Here is a 22470-nt window from a genome sequence, read left to right as displayed (position 1 = left end):
GTTATGAGTTCAAGCCCCGCGTTGGATGTGGAGATTACTTTTATTTTTTTTATTTTTTATTTTTTTTAAAGATTTTATTTATTTATTTGACAGAGAGAGACACAGCGAGAGAGGGAACACAAGCAGGGGGAGTGGGAGAGGGAGAAGCAGGCCTCCTGCGGAGCAGGGAGCCCGATGCGGGGCTCGATCCCAGGACCCTGAGATCATGACCTGAGCTGAAGGCAGACGCTTAACGACTGAGCCACCCAGGCGCCCCGGAGATTACTTTTAAAAAACTCTTTAAAAAACTGGTAATACCTGGGGTACATTTAATTCTCAAAATTAAGAAAGTCAGTCAAGAGTCTATTCAACTTGGCATTCTCAAGAAGGGTAATTTAAGTAAAAAACAAAAAGTGTCATTTGAGGGTTAACTGTCTAATTTAAGGTCTTTTATTTGGTTTAATATGCGGTTTTGCAAGGCTCATTTAATTTTCTTTTTTCTTTTTTAAAGATTTATTTATTTGACAGAGAGACACAGCAAGAGAGGGAACACAAGCAGGGGGAGTGGGAGAGGGAGAAGCAGGCTTCCTGCTGAGCAGGGAGCCCGATGTGGGGCTCGATCCCAGGACCCTGGGATCATGACCTGAGCCGAAGGCAGACGCCCAACGACTGAGCCACCCAGGCGCCCCGGCTCACTTAATTTTCTAATGCCTCAGTTTCCTGACATTGTTCTTGCAAAGGGCTGGCATGAAAACATTTCAAAGCAACAGGTTAAATATATATCATTTTCTCTAAATTGAGCTATCTTTCTTCCACCTATGCCTTAAAATAGTGGACCACTGCTTAAATGTCATCTTCCAAGTGAGATCTTTCTTGACCACCCTATGCAAAAATTAAGCCCCTTCAACACTCTGTATTCCCCCCTCTCTGCTTTTATTTTTCCCTATAGCACTTGTTTGTTTATTGTCTGTCATCCCTCACTGGGATATAAATTCCATTTAGGCAGGGATTTGGGGCCACTTTGTTCAATGCTTTACCGCCAGCACCCAGAATGATGTTTGGCACATCGTAGTACTCAATAAATATTTATTGTATGAATGAGTGCATTATGCAAATTTAGAAATGAAATATAACACCATCAAAGACATGAATTAGATGTAATTGAATCAACAGGGCTAGATCTCAAAAGCATATACTTGAGTCAAATAAAAGCAAGTTGCAGAATAATGCATAAATTTCCTCATCTGCAAAATAGGGCTGGTAATGGCATTGTTATGAGGATCAAGTTAGTTTATTAGTGTTAAATGCTGAGAACAATGACACAAGCATTCAATAAATGTTATTTGCCATCATCATCATTACATTGATGAAAATTCACTCACAGCAGCAAATAGTACTACTAATTTTTATGATATAATCTAATTTTACATAAACAACCAATTTTAAGAACTCTGGAAGGATGCACTATAGACTAAACTGATTACTTTTGTGAGGAGAGAAGACTCATATTAGAATGATGGTCAAAGACAGTTTTAACTTTATCTGTCATGTTCTAATATTTTAAATGTAGAATTGATGCATACAACTAAAAATTAATATTTAGAAAAGTTTAGTCATATTTCTTGAGACATAACCTCTTGAGAGGGGGTGGGGAGGGAGGGAGAGATAATGGAGAGATGAATTACTTAGGATAAGAATTTTTAAAAGTTTTCTACTTTATTTCTGAAGTGCTTCTTGAATAATCACCACATGGATAGGATGTTCTTAGCCTAGACTGAAAATAACTAGAGACAAGAGCCACAAATATAACTGACCTGGAGTCCTGGGTGGATTACATGAGTTAGTTGGACTGGAGAAAACTATCATTAACACAATCTTAAAATAGGAATAAATTATTTGAGGCCTTGTGTTGGTACTTACTGATGCTTCAGCCACTGGTCCACAAACGGAATGGAGAAGAATTCTGTGAAAGCCTCCCCTATCCTCTTTGGATTTTGACTGGTAACGATGCCATATGTTTGATTGACAAGAAAACAATAAGCAAAAATTCAAGTCAATTGTTGCTATTCTGCTTGCAAATTAACACTATTGAATCCTTAGGGTCATTGAATATTCAAAGACATGCAAAACTTACTTGTATAACCACTCGGTCAGAAAATCACAGGCAATGAATTTGGTTCTTTTTCTCTAAAGAGAAAAGAGAGAAGAGAGAATTAAATTATACTCTTTGTCCACATGTCTGAGTAGGACAAAGGAAGAGAGGTTAATTGATTTTTTGTGTTAGCTGGTCTATGGCCATACCACCCTGATCGCGCCCGATCTCGTCTGATTTTTTGTGTTAGGTGAAATACGCATGAGCCTTTTATGAGGTTTATAAGTATATCAACAAACAGTAAATTGGGGCGATGCAAAGACTTCTGAAGACATTTCTCTAGTCTTTGGACAAGCATATTTTCTGACAGCAGGGACTAATAAAAGTGCATATAGTAGGAGACTTACTACATGCTTTTGGAATTGTCACAGAAGGATTTTATTTAAATCTGGACCTTGAGGAGCACATGGACGGTTCAGTTGGTTAAGTGTCTGACTCTTGATTTCAGCTCAGGTCATGATCTCAGGGTTGTGGGACTGAGCCCTGTGTAGGGCTCCTCACTCAGTGCAGAGTCAGATTGTCCCTCTCCCTCCCCCTCTGGCCCTCCCCCTGCTCTCACTCTCTCTTTCTCTAAAATACATAAATAAATAAAATCTTTAAAAAAAAATCTAGACATTGATTCTGAATAACTGTATTTATTGCCCTCCCCCTGTCTGCTCAAATCCTCAGAACAGCAGTACTTCAGGTCTGGCTACCCTGTTCTGATGTGGAAGCCAAACATGCAAGCGCCAATGGCCAATGTGGCCAACCTGGCCAGTTGTCCACCCAACAGCCACTCTCCACTTCATCCTTATAAACAGAAACCTGATTGACAAGCAGCCCACAGGGGGGAAAAACTGTATTTTCCAGCATCCTACATAGCAAGGGATAGCCATGACACAGTTCTGCCCTATGAGATAGAAATGAACAGGTCTTATGGACTTCTGCAAAAGTCCTGCTTTCTTAATTTCTGCTGTCCCCTCTTCCTTGAAGTTTCCTTCTACTTCTTTCAGCCTGGAACACAGATGTGTGTCTGGAAGTGGAGCAGCACCTTTCAACAATGAAGCCAAAGCCACATGCTAAGGGTGGTAGGGCAGGGGGTTAGAAGGAGCCTGGGCCATTGAGGACTTCCTTAAGCCTCTGTACCAGCTTGGGCCTGACCTACTCTGAACATCCTGATATGTAAGGGGAAATAAGTGTCATTTGGTTTTTCAACTAAGTTTTCATTACATACCAGTGAATGCAGTCCCTAAGAGATAGATAGATAGCCAGTAAACCACATGAGAAAGAACATCCTAGAGCACTGGGGGAGAAGGCATGCTAAGAAGGCAATGGGATGGACCACCAGGTATCTTGTCTCCTGGATCCACTGAAAGTCCTTGTAACCCAAACAGAACCAGTCAACTCCTTTAAGAGAACTGTTATGGAAACTGGGAGATAGAGGGTTGCTACCTCTCCTTTTAAGATAACAGGTCCACAATAGCCAAACTATGGAAAGAGCCAAGATGTCCATCAACAGAAGAATGGATAAAGAAGATGTGGTGTATATATATATATACAATGGAATATTATGTAGCCATCAAAAAAAAAACACCCTGAAATCTTGCCATTTGCAATGACATGAATGGAACTAGAGGGTATGCTGAGCGGAATAAGTCAATCAGAGAAAGACATGTATCATATGATCTCACTGATATGAGGAATTTTTAATCTCAGGAAACAAACTGAGGGTTGATGGAGTGGTGGGGGGTGGGAGGGATGGGGTGGCTGGGTGATAGACATTGGGGAGGGTATATGCTATGGTGAGCGCTGTGAATTGTGTAAGACTGATGAATCACAGACCTGTACCTCTGAAACAAATAATACATTATACATTAAAAAAAAAAAGATAGTAGGAAGGGAAAAATGAAGGGGGGGAATCGGAGGGGGAGACGAACCATGAGAGACTATGGACTCTGAGAAACAAACTGAGGGTTCTAGAGGGGAGGGGGTGGAGGGATGGGTTAGCCTGGTGATGGGTATTAAAGAGGGCACGTTCTGCATGGAGCACTGGGTGTTATACGCAAACAATGAATCATGGTACACTATACCAAAAACTAATGATGTAATGTATGGTGATTAACATAATAAAATAAAATTAAAAAAAAAAAGATAACAGGGGCTAAGAACCAAAAGTCCAGAGGTGTTGGTTGCCATGTGAAAAGATCCTTCCCAAGAATGTAGACAATACAGAATCTGCTAGAAATTCTCTCTTTTTACCTCCAGGTCTACCCTTCTCCGCCCTGCTCTGAGCCTCAGGAGGCTGATTTTATGGTTCACTTCAACCAGGTTCCCTTACTCACTAGGTGGGTCCAGCCAATGAGAGGTACCAGCAGGAGATCCGAGACAGGGAGGAGAGAAAGGCAGGGTGCTATGGATTGAACTGTGTCCTCTCTGACCCAAATTCATATGTTGGAAGTCCTAACTTCCAGTACTTCAGAATGTGACCATATTTGGAAATAGGATCACTACAAATACAATGAGTTTAGCCCAGCCACCCCTGAAGGACACTGCAACTCCAAAGAAAATGAATAAATTTTGGGTTCTATTAGCAAGGACGCAGGGAGATGCTGCTGGCTAGACCATCAATGGCAGATTCCTAATGATATTGTACTAGACCCTGGATTCAGCTACACCCAAAGCCCAAATCCTCTGGCTGATGTCTTCAGGTACATGAGCCAATATATTTTTTTTTATTAAGCCAGTTTGCATTAGGTTGTTTATTGCTTACAACAGGAAGAGTTGTAACTCCTATTCCTTTCTTCTCTAATCGGCTAACCCCCACTTGTCCTTCTAGATGCCTCCAGGAAGGCTTTCTGAGCAGACTGAAGCCTCTCTTCAGTCAGTAGGCTCCCCCAGTTCCCTGTGTGCCCCTGTCATAGCATCTCAGACAGAACCATAACATAACTGCTGGCCCACATGTCTATCTACCTCACTGAACTATAAACTTTCTGAGGACAGGGCATATGTCTCTTTTCCTTATATTTTCAGGACTTATTTGAGTGCCTTGCATGAAGTAGGTGATCAATGGGTGGTGACTAATTCAACTCGCCATTCAACTCTCAAACATCAAAGCAAGAAAGAACTCATTTACAAGAATTCTGACATTTAAAAATAGGAATTGCTGATATAATTCTGGACAATTTCTCTTCATTTTCTTCTCATAATATTTTACCATGAAAATTTTCCTACTTTTTTTTCTTTTTTTTCCCCCTTCACTTCAAAATAGCCAACTCAGTTTTATAACCTTAGATAAGGTTGAAAAGATGGGTTGTGGAATTGATTCTCACCAAAAAGGAAAGCGCTGCTTAAGATTTTTTACTGAAAGCTTTACTCCAGCTGTTAGTAAATAAAATATGGTGGTGCCTGAGTTACTGGAGGTTGTTTGCAGTCTTTTACCAGCTTGATGATTTATTAAAAAATTGAAATACTCCTGGCCAGGGTAATAAAATTAAATGTACCAGCCCATGGAATGGGGTTTCCTAAGCCTGCCTTGCAAAAGTAGGTTATCCCTTCAAAAAGCCATCTTTAACCAAAATAAGAAAATACTTATACAACAATGCAAATATGTATCTAGCATGAATTGCCATATAATAATTTAAACAATTCAGCAATTGTAAGATGGCAGTGTCTCTCTCTCCCATCCTACAAAAGATGCATTGTTCCCCTGGCATTTACCGCACCGTTTGGTGGTAAAGATTTCTTCTACCAAGGGAATGCAGCTTGACTTTCTCTATTAAACAGACTTTTAAAATAGCCAAATGGTCTGATGTATGAAGGTCATGCAGACAGATTTAATCACTTTTGATGCAAAGAAATAAAATAGAAGAAATTGTGTTTTCCTTCTGTTCTGGGCAAGTGTGGACGTGCCGTGCATACTCAGACACATGGAACAGTGGGGATATTGTTCAGCTGTTGTTTAGTTTAAAAATTATCTGCCGGGGAGCTGAAAAAGAGAAGGGAAAGCAAATGAAAAGTTGTGGTGAGTGAAGAGATAAGAGAGGAAGTAATCGAGAGAAAAATTAAGGAGTGAGATTAGGAAAGTGTGGGCACCCAAGGTTTACGTAATGCGGAAAATACACTGAGTTCGCGATTGTTAAAGGGTGAGTATGTGCAAGTTTGGGCAAGCAGAGGAAACAGTTAAGACAACCTCAAACAAGGTTAAAAAGCAATTTTTAAAATCCAGAATTAAAAGGACTGGGGCGCCTGGGTGGCTCAGTCGTTAAGCGTCTGCCTTCGGCTCGGGTCATGATCCCAGGGTCCTGGGATCAAGCCCCGCATCGGGCTCCCTGCTCGGCGGGAGGCCTGCTTCTCCCTCTCCCACTCCCCCTGCTTGTGTTCCCTCTCTCACTGTTTCTGTCTCTGTCAAATGAATAAATAAAATCTTTAAAAAATAAAAATAAAAAAATTAAAAATAAAATAAATAAATAAATAAAAGGAAAAAGACTAAATGTCAAGGGAAAAGACATCATCACGTCATCATGAGTCGGCAGCTTACTTTAAAATGCATCCAAAAAACAAGGTAGATGAATAGAGGGATGGACTGACGGATTGGTGGACAGATATGCAACCAAGCAAATAAAGCAAAATGGTAACTGTAGAATCGAAGTGGTAAATATGTGGGTGTTCCCTCTGAAATTCTTTCAGCTGTTCTATATGCTGGAGAAATTTTGTACTAAAGTTCAGGGAGGGGTTGCAGCAGTGGGGGGGAGAACATCATCATAAAAGACTGAAACCCCACAGGTAGAAAAGACAGAACCTGGAGTTCAATCCAGTGGTCATATTGGGTACGTGTATAGGAGGCAGACTGGAGGTGCAGAGGCTGGGGAGGGAAACTTCTGGCATTGGAAAGGCACCAAATCTGCATCAGGTAATGAATGTAACTGCACCCCAGAAAGGTCATAAGCACATGCTGTGAGGTTAGTGAATTGGAGTGTGGCTCGCTATGGCATTGTGTTCGCTGAGACTCTTCGGGTTTGCAAGGGATGGAAATATGCTCGAGTTACCTTGGTTACTGGGGTTTTCTTACAAATCAGTTTAGGATAGATTTTGCTGCAACAAACAAGCTCTGAATCTGAGAAGCTTGTATCATCCACGGTTTATTTCTGACTCGTGATACATGAACATTTCAATCAACTATGGCTCTCTGCTCCATGTTGTCTTTACTCTGGGACTCAGGCTGATGGAGCAGCCTCTCTCTGAAATATCACTAGTTATCATGGCAAGTGAAAAGACTATGAACCATGCTTTGACTCTTAGAGTGTGTGTTTGGAAATGACGTATGTCATGTCCATACATTGCTTTGACCAAAGCAGTCACATGGTCTCTCCATTAGAGAGAGCCCACAAACATTTGTGAACACTAATATATTCTATCTGGCACAGGAGCATAATGTAAACGTAGAAGGAGTGGAAGGAAAATGGGAATTCCTCTGACTAGGGGCAGGTCTCAGGGAGAAGTGACCAGTGTCCACAGCTGTTCAGGGCACAAGTCGGGCTAACCACAGTAGCTTCGTCCATCAGTAGCTTTGTGGCTCAACAACAGTTCTCGTTCTTGATCTATGTGAGACTTGGCCCTTTGGCATCACTACTCCCCAGAAGGAAGAATCTGATTGGGCTGGTAAGGTGGTACGACTCAGGATAGGCCATCCCTATTGGGCAGAACAATTGTATCAGATCATTTCATAGCCACTTGGCATCCTAGAGTGGCTACCTACATGGTATGACACTTATTCCTGGCTCTATCACTTGTAGCCAGGGTGATGGGGACATGGATAAAGCAGGGACAGAGGGCTGAAGTTGAGCCTGTGGGTATGGCATGCACTTAGAATATCACAGCCTCCTTTCCCACATAGCTATTCTCCACAGTAAATTTCCACATGCCAGAGACCCCCCCCAGACATGAACAAAGTGATAAATAACTCATGCTAGAAATGAGTACATACTTGGACTATACCCAGAGGCCAAAATACTTATCACAGCAAACTTCAAACAAAAGTTCAATTTTTCCCCAACGCATTAGAATTTCATTGGAGAAAAATAGTACTTCTCAAAAGAACTTAAAAATATGTACTCATAACACAAACTATTGACCAAGACTTTCAGCATGGGCCATGTGGTCATTTCTAAAAGTGTTCCTAATTAAAAGGAGTAATGCTAAAATAATTCTACCACACCTTTCCTGTGAGAATCTATTTTTTCCACTCCTTAGAAAACTTTTCCAAACAAAAGCTGATGGTATTTCTAATTCCCTTATTAGTCAAGGCCAGGAAATAAGAGTTTCTTCCTTCACTGACCAAAGCCCTTGCACTTTTTAAAGACACTCGGGTGTTTCACTCAAAAAATAAAAAACTACAATAAATGACCATTAGGTGGCAAGGACTCTAAGAAGAAATAGAAGATTCTGTTTTACTGAATTATTCATAGTGACAAATTTTAGTGTCATGAGATCACCAAATGACTTATCAGGAGTTAGAAATAGTTTCCTGATACTAACTTTTGTTTACAATACTCTTCTTTGTAATGGAATTTGATGAGCAACCGAAGCGAAAGGGAAAATTTTATGCTAAATGGGATAGGATAGGAAAAGAGGTGGAAAGTCTTATCACCTCTATCCAGACTCTGCATTTAATCCATATTTAAAGCTGAGATAAGCTTTATTTTCAGGCATCATTTTACTCATGCAAAAAACTCCTGATTTCTTTCCAAATTACGCAAGGTGTGCTGTTCCAGTTTGGCCCTGTTCGGTAAGCTTTACTGAGGACCTACTATGTGCCAAGCCTGTGCTGAACACTAGAGATAAAGAAATGAGTAAGCCATGGCTCCACTGTGGTTATTAATTCAACATCCAGCAGCCAATCCCCGGCTGGGTAGTAGCTGTGATGAGTAGAGAGGATTAACCCCCTTTCCAGCTCTGGGTGTGAACCCTGATAACACAGTCCAGATAATCCCACCCTACCTGCCACCGAGACCTAAACCAATCTGGTCCACATTCATCCTGGCCCAAGGCATTCACTGAATGAAGAATGGGTGCACAGTCAATTTCAGACTGATAAGGTATGAGAGGAGATGTGCTGGGGCTTCTGGGAAATCTTTTCCTTTGCTTTTCTAAATGAGCTCAATCATTCTCTCCTTGTTGCTGTAGTAGGTGGGGGCAAAGCTTAGGCCAGTGGCAGTAGCTGTTCTGTCACTCTGAGGGAAGCCAGCCTGAGGATAAAACCAACTCTGCAAGAGGCCAGCCAGAGATGCAGAAGAGAAGCAAGTCCTCGATTACATCACTGAGCTCCTGAATCAAACCAATCTTGAAATCTTCCTTCTCTACCTCAGAGCTGTCTAGTTTCGTGAACCAATGAATCTCCTTCATTACTTAAGCCAGTTTTCTGCTATTTGCAGCATAATGAGTCCTAGCCAAGATAGCTTGCCCAGTATTTCTTCTGCCTTCTTTTGGTAACTGCACCCTGAGTTCCTTTGGGGGATCTACCCTTCCCCAATTCTAAAGCTATGTGCATTGGGTTAGGGATCCTTCCCTTTGCCCAACAGCCCACTGCCCACTAAATTCCCCTAGTTCCAAGGACTGACTCCAAAGTAAGTAATTGACCTGAGTCAGTTCAACTAGAAACTCTAGAAGAGACTCAGGTACCACTTGAGCCTTTAAGACATAGGCTGGTGTCATAGGTGGGGACTGTTTGAGGGTAGAGCCAAGCCAGAGGAAACAAAATCAAGAGATGGAGAAGGAACCGAGTCATGAAGACATCATCTGGGCCCCCAGATCAAGCTGTGGAAGATCTCCCCATGGGAAAGCATGTACACAAACAAACAAACAAAAAATCTTTTTCACTGAAGTGAGTTTGAATGGGTTTTCTGTCATTTTGAGGGACTGGCCCTCAGAGTTAACTAGCAGATATGGGACTGGTTAGTTCTGCATACTTAACACATCCAGCTAAAACAAAACTCTTTTGACTTCATACTACTTTTTACTACTAACAATATCAACCTTTTCATCAAAAACTGCTTATAGCAAAAATTATTAACTTTACTCTGAATGCCCAAAATATTTTCAGAGATGCATTGGAAAGAATTTCCAAGTGAAGTTTACCACACAGCCACTAAGCCAGCTCTGTTTAATATATCAGTCCAATTAAGTTCTCATTAAGTTCTGATCTCTCATGTTCCAATTAAGCTAATCCAAAGGCATGGCTCGATGTCAGGGGATCACCAAGAACGTCGAGCCAGCTGTAATGTCTAATCTTTATGATGATATTTATGTGTCTCAAACTTAATCTGCTCCAGTGGAATACAACCCAATTCATGACAGAACAGGAATGGTATTGCGGCCTTTAATCAACCTTCAGTCTGAGAAAAATGCTGAAGTTCTATCTCAACAATTGCACAGTTGATTTCCTGCCTTAAGATCTCTCCCCCCTTCCAAATCACATAGACTGTGGGCAGCCCAGGGGTCCCAGGGAAGGCAGCTATAACTATAAATAGAAGACCAGGAAGGTCAATGTCAACAAAGATTCAACAAGGAACAAGCAAGTCTTCATGAAAACTCTACCCCCACGAAAACTCCAGTCTCAGTATCGAAATTATTTGCAACCTAGCTTCACAGACATGCCTCCAAGAGATCAAGGGCCTGGAGGACCCCCTTCAAGCCCTGCCCTCTGCTCAGAGAAGATGGAAAAACTGGTCAAGGCCTGTGCAAAAGGAAGATTCTGGCAGAGGCTCTGATGATCCTTCTCACTACTCCTGCCTGAAACAGGATTTATTCTTTCTTTTCACTGTCAACCTGGTCCCCTGTTTTCTCCCTCTTTCTCACCTCCTGAATCCCTCTTTCAAGCCCAATCCTGAATGACAACGGCTACCCCTTACTGAACACTCACCCTGTGCTAAGTGCCATACACACAACTTCTTAACTCAATCCTCTCAAAAGCCCCGGTGAGGTGGGTACTATGATTATCACCCTCCCCATTTAACAGATAAGAAAACTGAGACTCATGGTTTAAGGAATCTTCCTAGGGGCCCAGAGCCAGCAAAAGTTGGAGGGGGAGATTCAAGCCCACCCGTGTGACTCCAGCACCCCTACCCTACGCTTCATCACTGTATTCTGTCAGAGCTCTCCACATGTCTGAGTCTAATCTCCCACCAGTCTTTAACTCCCCACAGGGCCAGTCTTCAATCCACCTCTTCCTTACCTACTGCCCTCAGTTTTAGTTTTCCCTTCCAGCCCTAAGGAACCTTTCTCCAATTAAATTTTGTTTTTATGTTATTGCTACTTTTCACTGTAGCTGTGCCAGTTACTGAGCTAAACACTTTAAATGCATTATTTTATTTAATTCTGATAAACTCTCTTACTACTACTAACAATTACTATTATTATTACTTCCTATTTTATGGAAGAGAAAACTGAGGCTTAGGAAGATTAAAATTACAAGGTCCCAATGCTAGCAATGTCCAAAGTCACGTATCTAGAAAGAGGTAGAACTGGGCCCTAAATTCAGGTGAGCAGAGTTCCAAACTCTACGCTCACTCATGAAGCTTCCCTTCTACTGCCTCCCACATAAGAGTAGCAGCTACTACCACAAAACTCTGGGTAGTTCCAGGTTTTCAGAACAGGGATTGGCAAACTTTTTCTTAAAGGACCCGTTGTAAATATTAGACTTGTGCCACAACTATTCAACTTAGCTCTAGTTAAAAAGTACAACAGTGCTCTTTTAGCGCAAAAGTGGCCGTAGACAATCTGTAAAGGAATGAGTGGGGCCGAGTTCCAATAAAACTTCATTTACAAAAACAGGCAGCCATAGGCCATAGTTTGCAGACCTCTGCTTTAAAACATTATCAATCACTGATAGATGGATGATCTTTCGTGTGGAAGCATGGAAAAATCCACAGTACTTGATTTCGGACACAGAAATATGATTTTCAAGAAAGCTCTGTTTCACCTATTTCCTGGATAACCCTTTTATTATTCTAAGAGATTAACAATTTAAACATCTGTTGGATCTGTTATTAGTTTATGACTTGGGTTTTCTGGTTCCTCAAAAGTAGCAGGAGAAATTGCAGCTCTCTAAACAACCAAGAAGGTCAGTGACTTATTTTAAGGTAGGTTCTTTTAAAAAACAATCAATTGAACCTTATTTTCATTTTTTTTAAATGGCTTCCAATCCTTTAGACATTAATTCTCAAGAGAAGTTTGGGATACTTGCAGTCTTCCTTTCTTTCTTTTTTGGTCACTGTGGCAGTGATTCTAGCAGCTTCTTCAGCCTTGGAGGGTTCTTCATAGGGCATTCTCAGGTTCTGAGCTCACCATATTATATCCAAGAGTTATGTTTAGATTTTTACAAATATATATTATGTTTAAAAGGCACCAGTATTTTTAGAATGATGAGGAAAGTCCATCCTTGGCCATCTGTAATACCCAGAAATTAGTAACAAGGATGCCACCTTCCATTTATTCAAGTAACAACTGGTCACCCCGTCGGGGAGTAACATTCCTGTTGCAGACTTGCTATTTCCCAGGCATCATGTTAATCGTGTTCACAACAGTTAATGCGTGCTGAGTGTTTTCTCTGTGCCAGGCACTCTTTTAAATTTTACTTAACTCATTTATCCTCATGACAGCTACACATTATTATTATTATTACTATTACTCCCATTTTACAGATTAGGAAACAGGGACAGAGGAAGGTTAAATACCTTGCCCGAAGTCCCTTACTCATAGTTGGAAGAGTATGAATATGAACCCAGTTGGACTCCGGAGCTTGCTCTTTCACACGTTACCTCTTTAACCCTCTCAATAATCCCACCTGTGCTTTACAAATGAGGAGAGGAGGTAGTTGCAGACAAGTAATGTCCCTGAAGTCACCAGGCTAGAGCCAGAAGTCAAACCTGCCACCTACCGCCAGATCCACACTAATTCGAATACAGCGTATGAGGTAAATTACAAAAAGCGCCACCGTTCTTCACCCATCCCTGGACCCACGCTCTCTGTGATGTAGCTTTATAGTTCTTCCCATCAAGAGGTGGAGCCTATTTCCTTACTCCTTGAATCTGAGCTGGCCTTGTTACTTGCTTTGGCCAATATAATGCCATGAAAGTAGCAATGTGCCAGTTCCAAGCCTCAGGCTCAAGAGGCCTTGAGAACTTCTACTCAAATCCTCACACCCTTGCCCAGCTACCACGTGAACAGTCCAGGGTTCATCTGATGGAAGCTGAGAGACCAAGTCGAACAGAGATGATGCATCCCAGCTAAGGCCATCCTAGACTAGCTGGTACCCAGCCTGCCTGGTAGCTACCCACAGACACATGAACAAGCTCAGCCAAGGCCAGGAGAACTTCCCAACTGAGCCCAGCCCAAATTGCTGCCTTGCAGGAGAGTGAACTAAATAAATTGTTGTTTTAAGCTGCTGACTTTTGAGGTACTTTGTTATGTAGCAAAAGTTAACTGATGCCATGTATAATAAGTGAAATGCAATTCATGGCCAAATGGTAACGTTCTCCCTATTTAGCAGCCCAACAAGGCTGCTACCACAGCCACCTGGCACAAAGCCATGCCCCTGAAAGCCAGAGGACAAAGCTTCAGAGTAGAAAAGGAAAATCCTGTCACAAAGCCACTGCCCTTTATTTTGTAAGACAACCATGGGGTCACCCTCAGGTCAGAGCCTGTTGACTTTCTTTTTAAGGCCTTGTCTTTTGAGGATGACTTTGATTTTTAGAAACAAAAGCAACTCCTAGCCAAGTTTGGGAATGAAGTGATCAATGAATGTTGCCATTGTTAAAAAGAAGAAAGAAAAGAAGCATGACTATAAAGTTATAATAAGATTTTCTTGCATGGTTTACAAACTGGATCTGACAGCAATTCCAAGAGCCTCAAAGGGAAGTATTTTCAACACTAATAGCCTTTTTTTTTTTTTTTTAAGATTTTATTTATTTATTTGACAGAGAGAGAGAGCACAAGCTGGGGGAGCAGCAGAGGGAGAGGGAGAAGCAGGCTTCCCGCTGAGCAGGGAGCCCAATGCAGGGCTCAATCCCAGGATCCCGGGATCATGACCCGAGCCGAAGGCAGACGCTTAACGACTGAGCCACCCAGGTGCCCCTCAACACTAACAGCCTTATTGACATAGAGCAGTCCCCCCTTATCCACAGGGGGTAGGTTCCAAGACCCCAGTGGATGCCTAAAGCTGTGGATAGTACTGAACTCTGTAGGTACTATGTTGTTCCTATAAATACATACCTATGATAAATTTAATTTATAAATTAGGCACAGTAAGACAACAACAACTATAACAATATGCTGAAATAAAAGTCATGTGAATGTGGTCTCTATCTCTCAGAATATCTTATAGTCCTATACTCACCCTTCTTCCTTTAGTGATGATGTGAGGTAATAAAATGTCTGCGTCACGAGATGAAATGAAGTGAATGAGGTAGTGGTGTTAGGCTACTATTGACCTTCTGATGACCATCAGAAGGAGCATCATCTGCTTCTGGAACACGTGTGACCATAGGTCACTGAAACCTCAGCTTAGGGGGCACTGCTACCATGGGACTGAGTGCCTGGCTCGGAAGCCAGACTCCTGGCTCCAACCCTGGCTCTTCCTCTGAGTGGCCTTGTGAATGGGGTTACTTCTTGAGCCTCCATTTCCTCATCCACAAAATGGGGACAATAAAACCACCCGTTCCAAGGGTTGCTGTGATGATTACATAAGATCACAATGTGAAATAATGCCTGGCATATAAGAAGTACTCTATAAATGATTGCCATCCATCACCACTGATTAATCACTTAGAAGGTAACTGGTAGAGAAGAACCATGAGAGACGATGGACTCTGAAAAACAAACTGAGGGTTCTAGAGGGGAGGGGGTTGGGAGGATGGGTTAGCCTGGTGATGGGTATTGAGGAGGGCACGTTCTGCATGGAGCACTGGGTGTTATGCACAAACAATGAATCATGGAACACTATATCTAAAACTAATGATGTAATGTATGGGGATTAACATAACAATAAAAAAAAATTAAAAAAAAAAAAAAAAAAAGAAGGTAACTGGTAATGGTAGATGACTAAGAAATAGCCCTTAACTTGGAGCCATATTTCATATTTAGGTATTAATTTCCAAAATGTGAAATTGGGATCTGTTGTCTGGACCAACTTCAATGCGATAATATTCAAACATAACAAGATCAGGTAAAAACCTAGTTTCCTCTACTCAAAACCTACCCAAGAGAAAGAAAACATATGTCCATACAATACTTATATGCAAATGTTCATAGCAGCATTATTCATAATAGCCAAAAAGGAGAAACAACCCAAAACAAAATGTGGGGGTGCCTGGGTGGCTCAGTTGGTTAAGCGACTGCCTTCGGCTCAGGTCATGATCCTCGAGTCCCGGGATCGAGTCCCGCATCGGGCTCCCTGCTCAGCAGGGAGTCTGCTTCTCCCTCTGACCCTCCCCCCTCTCATGTGCTCTCTCTCTCCTCTCATCCTCTCTCAAATAAATAAATAAAATCTTTAAAAAAAAAAACCAAAAAAACCAAAAAAAACCAAATGTGGTATATCCATACCATTGAATATTATTCAGCAATAAAGATGAAGTACTGATATATGCCACAACATAGATGAACCTCACAAGCATGGTACTATGTGAAATAAGCCCAATGCAAAAGACCAAATGTTATGTGATTCTAGTTATATGAAATGTTCAGAAAAGATTTACCAAATCTGTGGAGATAAAAAGTAGGTTAGCTGTTGCCTGGGGCAGGGGTGGAAATGAAGAGTGACCAGAAATAGTCACTAGAGATTTTGGGGGATTTATGGAAATGTTCTAAAATTAGATTGTGGTGATGGCCGCACAACTCTGTACATTTACTCCAGTTAAAATGAGTGGATTTTTAAAAATCACTTTTTAAAACTGTGGTAAAATATACATAATATTTACCATCCTAACAGTTTTTTAGTGCATAGTTCAGATGTGTTGAACACCTTCACATTGTGTAACCCATCTCCAGAATTCCTCTCATCTTGCAAAACTGAAACTCTACCCATTAAACAACAACTCCCCATTCCCTCCTCCCCACAGCCCCTGGCAACCATATGCCTCTTTCTGTCTCTATGAATTTGACCACTCTAGGTACTTCATGTAAGTGAAATCATACATATAAATCATACTTTGTATTTCAACCGATGTTGTGTTTTGTTTTGTTTTTTTGTGACTGGCTTATTTCACTAGGATAATGTCCACAAAGTACATTCATGTGGTAGCATGTGACAAGAAGAGTTCCTTCCTTTTAAAGGCTGGATAATATTCCATTGTACAGAGATACCACATTTTATCCATTCATCCATGATGGACACTTGGGTAAAATGAATGGATTTTATGGTATGTAAATTATATTTCAATAAAGCTGGGTGTTTTTTTTTAGATTTTATTTATTTATTTGAGAGAGAGAGAGAGAGCACAAGAGGGGATGGAGGGGCAGAGGGAGAAGGAGAAGCAGGCTCCCCACTGAGCAGGGAGCCCAACATGGGGCTCGATCCCAGGACCCTGGGATCATGACCTGAGCCAAAGGCAGATGCTTAACTGACTGAGCCATCCAGATGCCCCAGTAAAGTTGTTTTTTTTAAGTTTTTTTTTTTAATATTTTATTTATTTATTTATTTGACAGAGAGAGAGACAGCGAGAGCAGGAACACAAGCAGGGGGAGTGGGAGAGGGAGAAGCAGGCTTCCTGCTGAGCAGGGAGCCGGATGCGTGGCTCGATCCCAGAACCCTGAGATCATGACCTGAGCTGAAGGCAGACACTTAACGACTAAGCCACCCAGGCGCCCCTTAAGTTTGATTTATACATCTCCCTGTTAATGGACTTTAAGGTCATTTCCATTTCTCTGTATTTGGAACAATGTTGCATTTAATGTTCTTCTTCAGAGCTTCTTGTTACAAAGACTGAGTTTTTCCGGCCATAGTACAGATTTAGAAAGGAAATTTTTAGGTCATAGAGTGTATTTTCAATTTTACTAGGTTTTACCAAATTTTTCTCCAGGAGGGTGGTACCAATTATATAGTACAACATGACAGTTCCAGGGCACCTGGGTGGCTCAGTCCATTAAGCGGCTCAGGTCATGATTCCAAGGTCCTGGGATTGAGGCCCGCATTGGGCTTCCTGCTCAGCATTGAGTATGCTTCTCCCTCTCCCTCTGTACTCTCTTTCTTGCTCTCTCTCAAGTAAATAAATAAAATCTTAAAAAAAAAAAAAAAAAAGAACACGAGAGTTCCTCTCCACAGCTTCATCCATTGCTCATATTGCCAAACCTTTACATGTTTGCCGATCTGCGGCATTGAGTATCTTTTGATTTGGCTCTCTGGGTCTCCCCTTTTGTGAACTTCCTGATCATACCCTTTGTCTATTTTTCTATTTCATTGTTCTGTTGTGTTGTTCTCTTTTTTTCTTATTGATATATAGGAATTCTTTGTAGTCTGAATACTAACCTGTTATATATGTTGCAAGTATGTAGGACAGATTAGTGGATAAAGGTCAAATCAACTACAGGCAGAGATCAATAGGAGTTGGAAAGTGCCTGGAGCAGAAAATTAACAGGGTTTTGGGGCCTGAGATCAGGGCCGTTGTGGTATTCATTATGATCATCCTGCATGTGCTTATAATAGGACCCAAGAATAAGAATTATAGCAAGCTATTTATTGAGCACATGCTATGTGTCAGGTCCAGTGCTAAGCAACTGATCTAGCCTGATGCTCAGAATGAGCCAGTGAGGTAGATATTATTGTCCCTCTTCCATGTATGAGAAAACAAGGGCTCAGTGACATGAGGTTATTCATTTAAGCAGCTCAGTTGAGATTTTAACCCAGCTCTACCTGATTTTAACATCTTGCTCTTAAAAAAAAGTTTTAAGTGTATTCTGTTTGGCATGCTGTATTTTACCTTTTTAAAAATTAATTGTCGGGGCGCCTGGGTGGCTCAGTCGTTAAGCGTCTGCCTTCGGCTCAGGTCATGATCCCAGGGTCCTGGGATCGAGCCCCACATCGGGCTCCCTGCTCTGCGGGAAGCCTGCTTCTCCCTCTCCCATTCCCCCTGCTTGTGTTCCCTCTCTCACTGTGTCTCTCTCTGTCAAATAAATAAATAAAATCTTTAAAAAAAAAAAAAATTAATTGTCAACAGTTAAAGGACAGTTCATGGTAAAATCTGGATTGGGGGTTTTTACTGGAAACTCAGGAGATAGGGTCATACTGATCCCATGTTCCAGCATGGTAACTATCAGTAGGAAATGCGGAGCATAGCAGCTGCCCCTGTAATGCATGAGCTTGCTTGGTGGCCACAGTCCCCACCACTCCTTGGTGTCCCCTTGTTATTCCAAGCATCTTTCAGTGCCTACCTGGCCCTGCAGTCCTTTGAATGTTTTCCTCTTAAGATAAACAGTGTTGGGACACCTGAGTAGCTCAGTCAGTTGAGTATCCGACTCTTGGTTTGGCTCAGGCAGGTCATGATCTCATGGATTGTGGGATTGAGCCCCGGGGCATCAGTCTCCATGCTCAGTTCGGAGTCTGCTTCAAGATTCTCTCCCTTTGCCCCTCCCCCCCACACGCGTGCGTGTGCTCTCTCTCTCCCCCCCATTAAATAAATAAATCTTAAAAAAAAAAAAAAAAAAGACAAAATAGTGTTGATACACTGGGTGTGGCTGAATAATGGCCCCTCAAAAATATCTACATCCTAGCCCCTAGCTCCTGTGGATCTGTTACCTTACATGGCAAAAGAACCTTGCAAATGTGATGAAAGATTCTGAAATGGGGAGATTATCCAGATGGGCCCAATGTAATCACTGGGGCGGCAGAAGGAGATATGATGATGGAAGCAGGGGTCCAAGCGACGCTGCTGCTGGCTGTGAAGACAGAAGATGGCCTCAAAGCAAGGAATGAAGGTGGCCTCCACAATGAACACAGTCCTGCAGACCCATTTTAGACTTCCGAACCAGAGATATTCTATACCCTGCAATGAGCAGGATAGTCCTGCACAAGAAAAAACTGTTCTGCATCCTAAATATTTTCAAATATCCCACTGGATATTTACTAGATTAAAAAACTGGTTTATAATCAATCATCTGGGGCGCCTGGGTGGCTCAGTCGTTAAGCGTCTGCCTTCGGCTCAGGTCATGATCCCAGCGTCCTGTGCAGTGGGGAGCCTTCTTCTCCCTCTGTCCCTTCCCCTGCTTGTGTTCCCTCTCTTGCTGTGTCTCTCTCTGTCAAATAAATAAAATCTTAAAAAAATAATAAATAAAAATAAAAAAAATTATAATCAATCATCTGAGCCCAGAATGTAGCTCCATTTAACATACAAATGCAGGCCGTGTTTTTTTTTTTTTTTTATGATTTCAATATATATTGATTTTTCCAGGAAAGCAGCTACCATGTATGCCGAGAAAATAGTACTTTGTTTTATTCAGAACCTAAGAGTTTCTCACCATTTCAGAAAAATCCTATCACCATGGACAGCATCACTTACAGTGAGTGAGTGACTGACGCATCATGTGTGATCCAGTCTGCCTTTTGTAGCTGTCATATTCATGGTGATTCTACGTATACGTACAAGTGAGTGACTACTCATATCTTCTAGTGTAATTTTACCTGAGCTTTAAAAAATTAAATAAATATTACTTATGTCGTGAATGGTTTTCATTTTATTTCTCCCTTATGCTATAGTCCACTATATAAACAGCCACTATATATATTTGAAATTACTGCACAGATAGATGTGATAGATTATTATGCCAACGGGCAGCTAATTAACCATGCCTCCTAGGTCCATGCCCCTTTGCAATGTGACCTTGCCACTTCTTCTAGAGGGAGTCTATTTCTCACCTACTTATGAATTGCTTTGTGAGTTGCTGGCTTTGTGAATTGCTTTGACCAAAAGAATGTGGTAGAAGGGATGCTGTGGGGGTTCCTGAGCCTCAGACTCACACTTCTGCCTTTGCCCTCCTGGAAGGCTGCCCTGAGACCACCAGGCTGTAAAGGAGCAGGGCTGGCCTCCTAGAGGATGAGAGAGGCATGTGGAGGAGAACTGAAGCGCCTAGCCCACGCGAGCACCCAGGCTCCAGCCCCGTGCATGAGGCCAGATGGGCCTCCCAGCCCTGCCCAGTCACCTGCTGAAAGCAGTCACCTGAGTGAGTCAAGGTGAGACCAAGAGAAGAGTCAGCCCATAGAAATAATAAATCATTGTTTTAAGCCGTGAAGTTTCCAGGTAGTTTATGATACAACAACACAGCAATCAGGTAACTGATAAATAGGTAATAAATATTATCTAAGCATTTCCTTTCAGGACATGAAGAGGGCTCTATAAAATGTGACAAGGGGGCATTGGGCCCAATAGGGTAGAGAACCACTGCCCTGATGAGTTCCCAGTGCTCCTAAAATAAAACTCACACTCTTTACTGGCCTATATGATATGGCCGCTGCAGAGCGACCTTGCCCACTTCACCTCCCATCTCATTCACTTGCTCTGCTCCCTCCATACTGGCTTCCTTTTTGTCCCTGGAGTAGGGACTGAATTTGGCAGTACTGGGTCATCAGGAAAACTTAAGAGGAGTTGTACCAGAGGATTTCAGTGCCAAAGTGCCATAAGTTAAAAACAGAACAAATGGTAAAAAGATGGAGCTGAGTGACTTACTCAGTGTATCAGTGAAAATGAAAAAGAAAGAAAATCACCTAGATGGGGGAGCAAAGTTAAATATATGGGTGTGAAAATGTTGTTTATTTATAATTTCTATTTTTTATAGTTACAAAAGTAATTCACACTTATTTTCAAATATTCACAAAATTTTCAAAAATTACCAAAATACTTTGGAGCAAAGGCCTCCAAATTTTCACCTCTCACCCAGCTTACGTGTTACTTTCCGCTTATTGGCTAATAGATTTGGATACTATCATTTACATTCATTTACCTTTGGTTTGGTCTGTGCACTGCATATGTCAGTATACACACAGGAAATGCCTGTACAGTATCTACTGTCAATTCACAGATGTAATTCCATCAACTATTTGTACAAAGTAATCATTTCCCATTCTTTATCTTTCACAGAGTATGTTTAACACAATATAAAATATTGCTAGCACCCAGCTAATGTCACAGCAAAACTAAAAGGCCCATTGACTTTCTGTATAGATGCCACCTACATCCCTGTGACCTTTCTTTCTTTCTTTAAGATTTTATTTATTTATTTTAGAGAGAGAGAGCACGCACATGTGCGTGCACGAGTGGGGGGCGCAGAGGGAGAGGGAGAAGTAGACTCCCCGCTGAGCAGGGAGACTGACTCGAGGCTCGATCCCAGGACCCTGAGATTATGACCTGAGTCAAAGTCAGACACTTAAGCAACTGAGCCACCCAGGCACCCCTTCTCTGTGACCTTTTTATACATAGTTGAAAACAACTATCTGGGGGAGTATTAAATAAATCTATTTCACTTGTTAAATTCATCTCAGGAAATGCACAGGGTCTTCATTTAATCTTAAGGCTGAGATAATTCATGGGAATCATTCCTTTAAGGTTTAGTCTTCCAGTTGTAATCTCCTCCAAAAATTAAGGACTAGAGAAATATCTGCTTGTTAAATAAGCTGAATTTTATTCTGAGCATTTAAAAGATTAAAATATCTGATGATGAACAAACCATTTGTTTAGTGTCTTTATGAAATTCACCAGAGTTCCATTCATAATATTTAAAATGACATGTATAAAGGAATTGAATTATGAATTAATCAAAATCAAAATCATCAAGCTTACACAGCTTGTCTGGGGCAGAGTCAGGTTGGAAGCAAAGTCTGCCTGATTCTGGAGGCTCAGTTCTGAACCACTGGACCATGTGCCATAGACTGCCTCATTCGTGTGTGTGTGCGTGTGTGTGTCTAATTGGCCAAATGCTCTATGGCATAGCAATGAGGTGCCGCTCATTATTCTCCCTGCCCCCCTTCTGCTTTATTCCCTCCAGTTTTCCTCGGAGTGTCATGGTACTCGCGGGACAATCTAAATAAAAGATTCTGCCCCACGAGGCCTGCATGAGGGCCTGGTCTGGGTGACTGCCCCAGATCTGCCTCACTTCTCACTCCTTTTCTCCACAGCTTCCAGACCCATTTTTCATATCAGAATGTGCCCTGTGCTTGTGGCAAGCCACTGGACTGACCACCAGCATGGTCTGGTGTCAAACTCCTAGACTCAGGAAGCAGAGTAGTGCTCGGCTTGAATCTCGGCTCTACCACTTACTAGCTGTTCCCTTGAGCTTGTTGGTTAACCTTGGCACTGCAGGGTCCTCATCCGTAAGACTGAAAT

At 41.7% G+C, this 22470-nt stretch overlaps 1 protein-coding gene across 2 annotated transcripts in view; it reads right to left on the bottom strand.

Moving 5' to 3' along the window:
• Positions 1-22470, bottom strand: part of LOC116628042 (IQ domain-containing protein K-like) — a 123576-nt gene that overhangs the window by 85734 nt on the left and 15372 nt on the right. For both annotated transcript variants that reach the window (XM_032398091.1, XM_032398092.1), the window contains exons 5-6: positions 2114-2166; positions 1900-1977 (exon numbers count right to left, since the gene is read on the bottom strand). In XM_032398091.1, the coding sequence (XP_032253982.1) occupies positions 1900-1977; positions 2114-2166 (131 nt within the window). The remainder of the gene's footprint in view (positions 1-1899; positions 1978-2113; positions 2167-22470) is intronic.

The sequence above is a fragment of the Phoca vitulina genome, unplaced genomic scaffold (assembly GCF_004348235.1).
Source record: "Phoca vitulina isolate PV1807 unplaced genomic scaffold, GSC_HSeal_1.0 scaffold109, whole genome shotgun sequence".
Lineage (NCBI taxonomy): Eukaryota > Metazoa > Chordata > Mammalia > Carnivora > Phocidae > Phoca > Phoca vitulina.
Note: the sequence above shows the minus strand (reverse complement) of the source record. Positions and strands in the feature narration are given on the sequence as shown.